Source organism: Tursiops truncatus, chromosome 6, assembly GCF_011762595.2.
Source record: "Tursiops truncatus isolate mTurTru1 chromosome 6, mTurTru1.mat.Y, whole genome shotgun sequence".
Taxonomy (NCBI): Eukaryota; Metazoa; Chordata; class Mammalia; order Artiodactyla; family Delphinidae; genus Tursiops; species Tursiops truncatus.
This window is the reverse complement of record NC_047039.1, coordinates 93,729,008-93,742,510: the sequence shown is the minus strand read 5'-3', so window position 1 is coordinate 93,742,510 and position 13,503 is coordinate 93,729,008. Positions and strand designations below refer to the sequence as shown.

Here is a 13,503-nt window from a genome sequence, read left to right as displayed (position 1 = left end):
AGGTAAAATATTAATCTGTAATTGGTAATACGGGATTTCCTCTAAAGTAAGTGGGGATTGCCTATAAATTAGTCAGTTTTTAAAAAGAGAGAGAAAATCTCTTCAAAAATCCGTATATTTTAGAATTTAAGATGTATGAATCTCCCTGATATGTTTGCTTGATTGGAGTACAAATTACAAAGAAATTAATTTAATAGTGTGGGAGTGGAGAGCAGAAAGCAGTTTGATGGTATGGAGTATAAATTAATGGCACATATTATGGTAAGGTAGAAGTCTGATTTAATAAGCAAATGTTAATACTATAAGAATTATATGACGGAAACAAAAAAGCTCTGTTAGAAAGATTCTTATGGAATATTGTATCTTGCATATTTAAGGTTATTAAATAACAGTTATTTGTGGGAGGGAAATCCTGTTTGGGAAAACTGTTTTAATCCATGCTTACATAACTTACTGTTAGAATAAAATACTTCTTGAATTATTCACTCTATCAAAAATTAATATTGTTAAAGGAAAAAAGAGATTCTAGATCATTAGAAGGACATTCCTATAAGTTCATTAACTGCTGATTTTTCATCTTCCTTAAGTAAGCATTAAGTGCAGATTATCCCATGGGTTTTTGTCCTTAAGAGTAGCCAGATCCCTGTCTACAAAGAACTGCCCAGATAGGAGCACTCTGTAGACTGCTTGCTTCATGTCTAGGACTTTGGGAGATTCATGAACCCCCCTTGCTGAGTCTATCATTAACCGTTTTACAACTACTGTAGCTTTTCCCCTACTACTTCCAGTGTGACTTTAATTTTTCCATAAAATGGGAACCCATACCCATGCTTCTTCTCAAGTTATAATTTATATATCATAGATTCTAGAAATATGGCAACAATAATTTCGTAACAACTGGTCAACCTAGTGAATCTTTTTATTTTATTTATTTTCTGGTAGGACCTAGAAGAATTAAACTGTGAGAAGGCATCAGACAATATCATTATGAGACTGATGGCATTATCATTCCAGTACAGCTATTGTTGGATAATTTTATATGCCAAAAAACCATTAAACTCAGAGTAAGTAAACACGTCTCCATCCAAAGTCACATATATATCTTTTAAGTTATCCCATCTTCTTCTTCGAATAAAAGTAGGTATGTAAATTTTCTTTTTGCTCATCTAGTTTGCTTTAAGTAAGGGATTCTCAAGGTGAAGGCATGCCCATAGGAAAACAAATCGGAATTTTGGAGATGATATCTTTCCCCTGGACAGTCAGTGCAAATTATGCTCCCCACCTCTACCTCACTAAGAATTGCTGCTGTGAGTGTTTCATATTTTATTAATTTTTAATTCTGGACTCGTCTGTTAAAAAATGTCATTCTTAAATCACTTCTCTCTAAAATTTTATTAGATATACCAACTAACTAGCATCTTACTATACTTTCTTTCATTGATGTGCTTAACTGAAAAATTGCCCCCAAATCCACGCCAAGACACTGGCTCAAATTATCATTATATGTCTCTCCTTTCCCTCATTCTAAATTTTATGAACATACTGCTTTCACTTTCTCCTTTTATTCTTTGCAATCTGGCTTTTCTCTCTATCTCTATTCTGATCTCTGTCTCTCAGATGTCACTCATCATTTGTGACTTTCTTATGATCATATCCAAAAATATTTTTATCTTTCACTGCTCTGAAGTATTTAAGACTATTGTCAGTGCTTTCCGCCTTGAAACTCTTCAGTTCCATGGCACTTCAATGTTTTTGATCTTCTACCTCTCTACTTCTTGTCTTTTCCTCTTCTTCTTCCTTGTCCCAGTCTCCAGATAGATATGAAATCTCTTTTTTTCTTCTATTTTGTCCATTAAAAATCTTATCCTCTCCGCTAGCTTCAGTTATCGTCTTTCTGCATATAATTATTATATTTCTATCTGCAGCTGCAGTCTCTGTTTGAATTTCCTGACCTAATATCTCTAATTTTCTATATAATATTTACACTCTGATATTCCGCCGGCTCTCAAAGTTAACATAGTATGAGTTCATTTTATTCTCTATTCCCTCCAAAACTGTATCTCCTCTTTTCTGCCCTTTAGCTATTTATGACCATTGCCTTTCTTTTAGTCATCAAGACTGGAAAACAAATCCTATAGATTCAACCACTGGACTTTCATCTCTCCCCTCGCTCCATTTATATTACCAACATCTTAGTTCAGTTTCTCATTATTTTATGTGGACTGATATAACAAATGGTTTTCACACCTCCAGATGACTCTCAACATTACTCTTCATAATCTGTCATACACTCAATTAATATTCCTAAAATCAGGCTCTTATTATTTCACTCTGATGAAACACCTTTACTGACTTCCCCGTTATTTACTGAATATATACAGACTACTCACCCTAATATTCAAAGTCTTCGGCATATAATCCTAACCTATATTTTCAGGCTTACTTTTCACTGCTTTCCATTTCAATCAAAAGTTCTGCTCATTGGCTTGCAAACATCCTCCTTGCTTTCCTACTTCTACTTTTGCTCATACAGTTCTCTTCTTCCTACGATATTCCTTCCTTCCTCCAGCTATTCCATCTGGTGAAATTGTGCCTATTTTTCAGGACCTATCTACTTTTTCTATTCAACCTTTCTTCAGTATCTCCCACTCTTGCATATAAACAGATATTTAGTTGTAACCTTTCCAACCTTCCAACTCCTTAGCTCCCTGTTTTTTCCTCATCTTTGATATTATCGTATTTTGTTTTGTATTATCATTTTGGGGCACTTGCCCTATATCAATGACCACATTGCTTTCATATGACAGATGCTTGGTAAATACTGTTTGATTGAATGAATGAATCTTTCCAACTAAATTGCACACTAGACTTATTCACTTTTTTGATCTCTACAATACTACATTACACATACCACACACATCACAGTAGAAGTTTCAAAAATATTCTTTAGTTATTAGATAAGGTACAGGTATCTTATCTTATTTAACATTACATTATCTGTGTGATTTTTTTCCTTTATTGACTTTCTTGTTTGACTCCATTTTTGTTTATCTTACTGTACCAAGCTCTTTGTATAAAATTATTATCATGTGAGGATAAGTGTAAGTTAGAATCTAAGTATACAAACAACTTGGTTCTTATTCCTTCGTCTATTAACAATAACCTCTAGTAGTCACTTAACATAGTTTTTCCTTTCTATCAGAACTGAAAAATTAAAATAATTATTCAGTTCTAACAGAGGGATGGGAAAGCTGGGACAAAGTGAGAGAGTAGCATTGACATATATACACTACCAAATGTAAAATTGATGGCTAGTGGGAAGCTGCTGCATAGCACGGGGAGATCAGCTCGATGCTTTGTGACCACCTAGAGGGATGGGATAGGGAGGGTGGGAGGGAGGCTCAAGAGGGAGGGGATATGGGGATATATGTATACTTAAAGCTGATTCACTTTGTTGTACAACAGAAACTAACACAACATTGTAAAGCAATTATACTCCAATAAAGATACTTTTAAAAATTATTCAGGTCTAAAATCTTCATTCTGAAGATTAATAAAGGCTGTAAAGCATTTTAAGCTTTATCAAGAACTTGGAAGTATTCTGGATAAATAATTGATGTGAAATTTTTTAAAGTTGTTTTTAGATTGGTATCCACCTAGAGGTGCAATTGAAGTACAAGAGATAATAATAGGAGATTTACACTTATTTTTATCCAGATGTTCATGAAAAAAATTAATTATGTAACACTCTGAGATTGTTTTGTGTTCAGGATAGAATTATCATTTATTCACAATAATATATTATTATAAAATGTAATTCTTTTCAGACTTCTAGGTATCTTGGTTTCATATTTTTAGATCATTGGAACATTTTTAAAGTATCTTAATCAACTGACCAAATGAGGAGAATTGAAAATACAAAATAAAATTTTTTAATTACTTTAGTAGTTCATGCCATTAGTTCCTGTTTGAGGAAATGTGTCAGGAGTCCCCAAGACAACCCCAAGTTGATGATTTGTTAGGAGTATTCACAGCACTGAAAATATTCTTGTACTCAAAGCAAATTCAGCAAAGGGAGAAAGGGCATGGATCAAAGTCCAGAGGAAACTAGGAGGAAGCTTCCAAGAGTCCTCTACTAGGAGAGTCACACAGAACATGCTTAACTTCCCCAGCAACGAGTTGTGATAACGTTTGTAAAATGTTGTCTACCAGGGAAACTCGCCAGACACTCAGTGCCCAGGGCTTTTATTAAGAGCTAGTCACGAATCAAAACTCTAGATTCCAGAAAGAAAGCAGGTGTTCAATAGAAACCATATCGTTTGAACAAACAGTTTAAGCACAGTGTGTCTCTCTTATCAGCCACTCTTTTGAAAAGAGCTTACCTGAGAAAGAAGCCAACAGAGGAAAGAAGAGCAAAGAGATTAAGAGAGCCATTGTCTCAATGACATTGTTTGAGTCCCTGGGTCCAAAAATGTCTTCTCCTGGACCCCTTAGTAATATAAGCCAATAAATTTCTTTTTCGTTGCTTGGAGTACTTAAAGTGGATAAAGATAGTAGGAATATCCACCCACAGCTCGAGTCACATCTGATGTGCTTAATAACTATAGACAGGGAAATAGCAGTGTTTTTTAAAATTACTGAGATATAACTGAGTTATAAGATTGTGTAAGTTCGAGGAGTACACTCTGTTGATTTGATACATTTATATATTGTAATATAATTACCACCTTAGTGTTAGTTAACACCTCTATCATGTCATATAATGATCATTTAAAAGAGTGTTTTTTCTAACAGTTCAGGGAAAAGACCCAGGGAGGATTCTAGTTATCCTGGCTCTGGTTATATGTTCATATCTGAACCTGATACCTTGGCCAGGTAGTTGGCTAGGCTTCAGTCACATAGCCATCCCTGGGGCTAGTAAGGGGATGAATTAAACTTTTCTACACACACACACACACACACAGACACACACACACACACACTCAGCATCTCCTAGATATAACGGTACTATTGAAGAATGCGGTGGAACTGTTCTTACAAAAGAGTGCTGAGTGGACAAAAAAAATGAGTCTGCCACACAAGCATTGTTTTAGCCAGGTTATTCTAAAAACTTTATAAAACGTGAAAAATAAAATGAATTTTAATAAGTATAGTCAGACATCAAATGAGTAGAATATAATAATATAATTTTTTTTAGGTACTGTCTTACAGAAAAGACACTTCATCACCTAGCTTTGATTTATGCAGCTTTGGTTTCATCTGGGCTAAAATCAGAAGAACTGGATGTAAAGGTGGTATTTTTCTATATGTTTGTTTGTATTTTTCATAAGCCAAAATTTATGAAATCTGAAACTCAACTGCCCAGTGAGAAGAAACATTAAATGGTTAAACTAAAAAACACTTAAAAGCCATATAAAGAACAGTTTCAAATTAACAAATATTCTTTCCACTTAAATTTCTGCTCTAAAAGCCTTTAATGAATTTAAATTCATATTTTATCTCTTCATTACTACTTAGATTTTTTGAAACAGGTCAGGATATGAATAAAAATAAATATCCCTTGATCAAAAATGTTCACTTATGAGAGACATACTGTTTTTATCTGCTGTAAAATGGAAATCTTATGACATATGAATAGAGCAATATCTTGGTGATCTCTAATCAGTCTCCTTTCTTGGCTTTTTTTCAATGTCCCACTCTGAAGTTTATGTATTTCCCCAAAATTCAGGGCTCAGTCCTCTACTATTATCACTTTATATTCTTTCCTTAATAAACTCAGACATTCCCACAAATTTAGCTTTCATTTTTAAGAAAATCCTTAAAATTTTTCTAACTTTTCTTAAGGTCTGCACCTATATTCTAGAATTCTTCTGGAAATCCCCACATGAATATCCCACAGGTACCTCAAATTCTGCATATCCAAAACACAACTTCTCATCCTCCCCCAAACTTGATGTTGACCTAAAACAAATAGACTGCCAGTTATTTCTGCAGCAAAAATGGGTTTATATGGGATCAACAAAGAATTGCAACTCAGGGCCTGCAACCATGGCAAGCCATATGCAAGTCTGGGCACAATAAGGTGAGGTGAAATCTTTTAAAGAGGGGAAAAGGAAGTTGGGAGGGTTATATAGTAAACAAAGAGTCCATTGGAGGAGTTGAGAGTTTCATTGGCTGAGTTGTGACAGCCTCTTATTGGCTGAGCTCTTGCTAGGAAAGAAGAGGAAGTCTTTCTTCCTATTGAATTGTACTATCATGGTAGGGCATGAGAGCTCCTCCTGCTGGTCTCCCAACTCTATTTTAATTAAGGTTTCTGTTAGTTTTTTACACCTACTTTATGGCATCACTATTCTAATCTAATCAGTAGCTAAATCTTCCTTTTAACTCTGCAGTGTCTCTAGAGTATGCCTCTCTTTTCTACTCCCATTGCTATTTCCCTAAATTCAGGCCTTCACCTCTCACTTGGCATTCTAAGGTAACTTTCTAATTAATCTCTTTACTTCTACTCTTTTCCCACTCCCGTGCATCATGTATATTGACACCAATTACATTTCTGAAATACAGCTGTGAATATTTTACTCCCTAGACTGTAAGCATAAAAGAAAGGGAACATGCTTTTCATTTTTGTCTTCCTAGCACCAAGCACAGAGCCTACGTAGTAGCCTCTTGATAAATATTTGTTGTTGAATTGAATTTTTGTGCTCAAAAGACCTTCTGTAGCTTCCTACTTCATCAAAATAGAGTTAACCTCAGGTGGATTCAAACTCCTCTATGATTTGACCCCTAGTAATCCTTCCTTTAACATCATTCTACTCACCTTTTCCTGAATATGCCCCCACCTCTCAGCCATCCGATTCTGTCCTGTCTTCCCCCAGAAATACTATTCCCCATCCCCTTACTGCCAGTCTTCATAGTTCTGACTTTTTCTACCCAGCTCAAATACCACCTCCTTTAAAAAATTTGCACCAGTTATACTCTCTCAAGATGAATCTCTCCTCCCATCCTCCTAATAATGCTTTATACCTTTATTATAATATGAGGTGTTTGTTCATATATCCTCCACCCTGGATGGTGAGAACTAGGCCCTTTTCTTTGTAAAAGCTATAACATCTAGCACAGTGTTTTGTACACAGTAAAAATATTCAACAAACATCTACTAAACAGAATTCAGTGAAAGCAGAACCTGTTAAGAAAATCAACAAATGATCTATTTGAAATAGAATCCAGATAATTTTGATCCTGTGATGCATGTTAAACATAGAAGTAAAATTCTTAGAAAAGTTATCTAAATAAATATAAATTTGTCTCATTTATTCATTCAAGTGAGGTTTTACCACTTAATCAGCCTCTTTTCTCTTCAGCTAATAGAAAGCAGTCATATACAAAATATGCTTTAGAAAATCATTTTAAAGATCTATACATGGGGTATCTGATACCAGAAAGTTACCCTATTCAGGTACAGTGACATGATCCACAGAGGACATGTTCCAAGGAAGGCATTTGGAGATGAAATAGGAGGTACTGCTCAGGCACAATCCATTCCAAATGAAATGGAATGGATTGTTTGTTCCCACCTGGATCTAACTACTCCAAAAGCTTTTCAAGTTCACATGATAATCTTAAAAGTATGTCCACTTTTCCATGGAATTTGAGAAACAAGATGATTAATTTGCTCTAATTCTTGTATCAATGTATCACCAATACTCAAGTCTCCCATTCTCCTAACTTGATGACCTTATGACATTAAAGGGGGTTCCCTAGACTCGTATTATTTTAGAATACATTTAGTAATATGGCTTTTGGCCTCTTAGGCCAAAAAATCCATCAGGTTGGATTATTTTTTTATTTCCAAGCATCTGGAGAGCCTAGCCATAAAGGGAATATTAAGAAATTTAAGTACATTTTCTTAAACTAAAAGAAAATACAGCTAGTAGTGTCATGCCATATTTTACTTTAATATAAAAGAAATTCTATAAATTTCTTATGAATGCTCTTTGCAGAAAAATGCTTAGATACACACATATGCAAATTTTTGAAAACAATGTTAGCAGGGGTTCTTGAATCTCCCAAAGTCTAGCCATGAGCTCCAGAATCCTTACCCTTAAGTTAAGGTAATATTCATTACCATTATAAAATTATGCTCTTTAAAATAAAATTTATATTTAAATAAAAGTCTCAAATCTTCTCAAAATGTCCAAAACTTTTAATAAAATAAATTTGGAATCAAACAGTGTATTTCTGTGTACTCTATATATTTCATATAAAAAGAAAATCCTTCTTTAGCATGCATATACCCCCAGGTATATGCTAGCAGTTTCGTATTTGTTATTCTTGTGGAAGAAAAAAAATGTCATAATTATTTTGTGAGGTTTGTACAGTCTTTGTTTCTTAAATTTCCACTACAGGACAGAATATTCATATTTTTAAGATGTGATTGTTTAGGGCAGTGTTCTCTATCCACATTAAACTGCTAACCCATGAACTATCTTTCCTTCAACCAAAGCCAAAAGACGAAGAATAAGATAAAAATAGAAATGAAAGGGGAAGGAAAAGGCTGGCATTGCAGAAGAGGGAAGGGCATAGAGGAAAACACAAGAGACAGACAGGAAGTAGGACATATTAAGAAATTCTTTTTAGAGTTAAGTTTAACACACACATCACACATTTTTGTCAGGGGTATCTTACCATCAAGTAAGCCAAGATTGGATGAACAATTCCAAGAATACTCTAAATCAGAACATATTCTTCTTTTTGAATACAGCATCAAATTAATCTGTAAATATCCTTATTTTTCAACTTTGTTTTTGAAAAATCTTGCACTATTGTTTAATTCTTATTTTTATTTGAGAACTGTTAAGTTTAACCTAGAAAAAGCAAAATATTAATTATTGCTAGTGACATCCAAATTGCTTTTTTTCTAATACAGATGAAATAAAACACCAAATACGTTTAAAAGACTTTATTAATAAATGCCAAATGGAAGTGAAGAATAACAATTTAGATCCAAAAATTAGAAACTACAAGGATATCATATTTAAAGAAGGAAAGTAAATTGTTTATCCTCACAAATAAAACATCCTGGATTTCACATAGATAAATTAGTAAATTATATCTAAAATAGTGTACAAAGATTAGAATCTTCTGGGGTTTTTTTTCTCCTAATTGCAAACAATTTTTGAGTGATATATTTTGTTTCCTAGTATTTCCTATAATCTAACATAAAAAATATATTTTAGCTTCTAATTGCCCCAGGAGTGGAAGAGACTGCACTGCTAATTCGACAAATTGCTGACCACAATTTAATGACCTCGAAGAGGGATCCTCACGAATGGTTGGATAAATCCTGGCTTGAAATCTCACCATCTAAGGTTTATTTCCTAATATATAAATTAGATATTTGCAAAGCAAATATAAATACATGTACTTGAATTCTTTTTCTGGTAGCATTTTCTTGTTCTATCATGCTTGCATGAATATATGTAACAATAGCCATAATGCACAGCATTTATTTAGACAGTTTTCCAGAATTATGAGTATTTTTCAATCTCAAAGAACTGTTTTTTTATAAATTTATTTACTTTTGGCTGTGTTGGGTCTTCGTTGCTGCATGTGGGCTTTCTCTAGTTGTGGCAAGCGGGGGCCACTCTTCGTTGTGGCACACAGGCTTCTCATTGCAGTGGCTTCTCTTTGTTGCAGAGCATGGACTCTAGGCAGGCGGGCTTCAGTAGTTGTGGCTCGCAGGCTTAGTTGCTCCGTGGCATGTGGGATCTTCCTGGACCAGGGCTCGAACCCCTGTCCCCTGCATTGGCAGGCGGATTCTTCCAAGAACCTTTATTTGGTCACACTGAAATCTGATTTCAATATAATTTTCAAATGTCACAAAATAGTCTTTTCCCCCCCCAACCATTTAAAAATGTAAAAACCGTCCTTAGCTCTTGGCCTGTTAAAAGGTAAACAGGTACATTAAAATCCTGAAGTTGATTTGAGGGCAGGCAGATTCTTAACCACTGCACTACCAGGGAAGTCCCTCATAGAACTATTTTAATGGGATCTTTTATAATGAACTTTCAAATCTAACTTATTATAAGGTGATCTAATGGCTTCAATGTCTAATATTTTTAAAAATATAATAATTTTTCTAATTCCTACATTTCAGCATTCAAGATTAGTAGGTATGAGCATAGCAAAATTCTATCATTCTGTGATTTGTCAGTAACTCAATTATATAATTGAAAGTAGAGTTATGAAATACTTATAAGATTAAATAGTTAATTTTTAGAAATTCCTTTTGTTTAAGCATAAATATTTCCAGGCTTTCATACCAACCTAGTGTTTCTGTTACCTTTATTTTCAATATATTCAACTCCTGAAGCCATGAGAAAAGAATGATGAAGATCGTTATGTACTAACTTGGAATGACCTTCAAAATATATTAAGTGAAACATGAAAGTTGCAGTGCAGAGCATGCAGTACACTACCATTTGTGTAAAACAAGGGGAAATTAATATTTATATGTATTTGGTTTTAAATGTATAAAATATCTCTGGAAGGATACCAAGAAATTAATTATCTCTAGAGAGAACTGAGGTAATGGAGTAGGAATGGGACTTTTCACTGTATACCTTTTAGTGCCTTTTGAATTTTACCTACGGAAAAAATAAAATTATAAAACAAATAAATAAAATAGTCATATATATTAAATCACAGGACTTTTACATGCCTAACAGAACATAACACTATCAACAATATGGGTATAATTAATTATGACATATATGTATGTGCAATTTCCTTCCTACAAAGGCACGTCCAATCTACTCACGTCTGTCGTTTGATAAACTAAAAGAGGGTGCAAAAAGCCAGTGTAACCCAGGAAAAAAAAAAGAAAGAAATTTGGCAATAAAGATGGCTGCTACATTTCTAGACATTTATGAGATCTCTCTGAAAATGTGTATTTTTAGACTGTCAGGGTCAGTTCTGGTTGATAGTAATTCTTCCTGTACTTTTCACAATAAGCCTTTCCTGAAATTATAACATCTGTTAGATATCATAAACATGGTTCATTTAACCAAACCATGATAGTATATGGTCTACAAAGGGAGAGCTAAAGAAATCTTGAGCTATATAACTAAGTACCCTAAAACAGCAGTCCCCAACCTTTTAGGCACCAGGGGCCGGTTTCGTGGAAGACGGTTTTTCCACGGACTGGGGTGGGGCGGGATGGTTCAGGCGGTAATGCGAGCGATGGGGAGCGGCAGATGAAGCTTTGCTCCGCCCTCTGCCACCTCCTGCTGTGCGGGCGGGGGGCTGGGGAACCCTGCCCTGAAAGGTAGAAGAGCTGTCATTAGATAAAACGATTGTCGTTTGAAGGAAATGGACTGTAATGAGTCTCTTTGGATGAGTGATTAGACTGAATGAACTTTAAGATCCTTCCCAATTCTGGGTGTATGAATCTTTACTGACAAAAAAGTTTCCTTCCTCCTGGCCATACTTTTTCCCCCAAGCATCTCAAATTGAGTGGTAGGTGCAACAACAAAAATTTTAATCTGCTGGAGTGAGTAGAGTAAGAAAAAAACACTGGCTGATTATTCCTTACACTTTTTTCTAGGAAGAAATGTACTTACTTGATTTTCCAAGTGTTAATCCATTGGTGGCTCAGCTCATGTTAAATAAAGGACCTTCACTGAACTGGATACTATTAGCAACTCTTTGTCAACTTCAGGAACTCCTACCTGAAGTTCCAGAAAAAGTGTTAAAGGTTAGCTATTTAAGATCCATATTCTTCTATGAATTTATTTCCTTGGCATTTGAGTATCTATTTTTACCATAAGGGTTTTCAAAATGAAGTTTATCCAAGTTTGTTTTGGACTTCACAGAGCAAAGAAATGATTTACTTAAACTAAATTTCATACAGAATTCTCATTGGTCGTCAGTCACATTATATATTTTAAAGCTATCTTATATAGATAATTCTGTACAGATCATTTATCACACTTCAAATCATTTTGAAGTGTTATACTGCCCACAGATATTCAATTACACACTCTATTCATACGTGTTTACATTATCTCTTCCAAATAATCCTGAAGCCCCTCTTTATAGTAGTAGCTAAAGAGAACTTTAGCCTTATCAGTAAGTTTCTTTAATTTTTATGAAGGAAATGGTATTCATGTAAATTGTGTAACTAAAAATTTTATTTTAAGTGATTAGAAAATAGATGCAAATTACAATGTATTTCTTTTAATGGAGCCTAATTACGTTCTCACTACATGGATCAATATAATACCTTTGGATGGACTACTTATTTATTTTTTTCTTATTTCCATTTAGATAAGTGTCATCACTTATATTTACTTGACTGATGTTTATGTTGTATTTTTATTATATTAATTAATTTTTAAAATTTTTTTAGCATTTTTGTGACATCACTTCCTTATTCAAGATTAGTCCTTCTGTAACAAAATCACCTCAAATTTCATCACCTCAGGAAAATAGGAATCAAACTAGTGCCTTTACTTCTCAGACTTCAGCTTCTGGCTCTTCAGATTCTGTCATTCAAGAACATAATGAATATTACCAATATTCAGACTTAGGAGAGACAGTGCACGAAGACACAAACGCCACTTCAAATTATAACTCTTCCCTTATGAAACTAAAAGAAATGCCATGCATTTTACCACCTGTGACTTCTTACAATCAGACCAGCTATTGGAAATTGTCCAGTTGTAACCCTAACATAATGCAGAATAATTCTTTCCTGACTAATATAGAAGCAAGGAATGTGTCTGGTAGTTCCTTTCTGAACCAGAATGATTCAGAGTCAGATGTCTTTTCTTTGGGTCTAACAGGAATGAATTGTGAAACCATGATATCACCAATTGACACTCAGAAGAGAGTTACCCCTAACTTTATAAATTATCAGAAAAAGGAAACACATGAAGCAAAAGGACCTACAAACAAAGAATTGTCTGCCCCTGTCTTTTCACTAGAGAGTTCTCAATCTCCTCTTCATTGGAACTTTAAAAGAAATGTATGGCAACAACAGAATCACTCATTCAACTTACAGTATGGTGCAGAGCAGAATACATGTGACAAATGGTCCTCTCAGAAAGATAATTTATTCACTAATCAGCAAAAATGTCTATCGGATGAGTTAGAAGGCCTCATATGTGAAAGTTCAAATGCTGAGACTAAAAAGACTTTCTGGAAAGAATTACCATCCGTCCCCAGTTTGGATTTATTTTGTGCTTCTGATTCTAATGTAAGTCAAAAAGAATTCAACAGTCTTTATTTCTACCAAAGAGCTGGAAAATGTTTAGGACAGAAAAGGCACTCTGTATCTTCATCTAACTCAGGAGACAAGAAATCATTAACAGGTAATACTGTCTATAGTTGATAAAACTACTCTCTAGTGTAATTTTTAAAGATAGACTCATCTCCAAGTTAAAAAAATTTTTGTTTTAATTACTACACTTAAGAATCTTCAATAACTTTGGCATCAAAAAA

At 34.2% G+C, this 13,503-nt stretch overlaps 1 protein-coding gene across 1 annotated transcript in view; it reads left to right on the top strand.

The window, feature by feature from the left end:
- The window catches only part of SHOC1 (shortage in chiasmata 1), an 88,885-nt gene that overhangs the window by 72,704 nt on the left and 2,678 nt on the right, over window positions 1-13,503 (top strand). Inside the window, exons 22-26 of the mRNA XM_019946352.3 lie at window positions 943-1,064; window positions 5,198-5,291; window positions 9,237-9,368; window positions 11,606-11,755; window positions 12,410-13,373. Coding sequence (XP_019801911.2) covers window positions 943-1,064; window positions 5,198-5,291; window positions 9,237-9,368; window positions 11,606-11,755; window positions 12,410-13,373 — 1,462 coding nt within the window. The remainder of the gene's footprint in view (window positions 1-942; window positions 1,065-5,197; window positions 5,292-9,236; window positions 9,369-11,605; window positions 11,756-12,409; window positions 13,374-13,503) is intronic.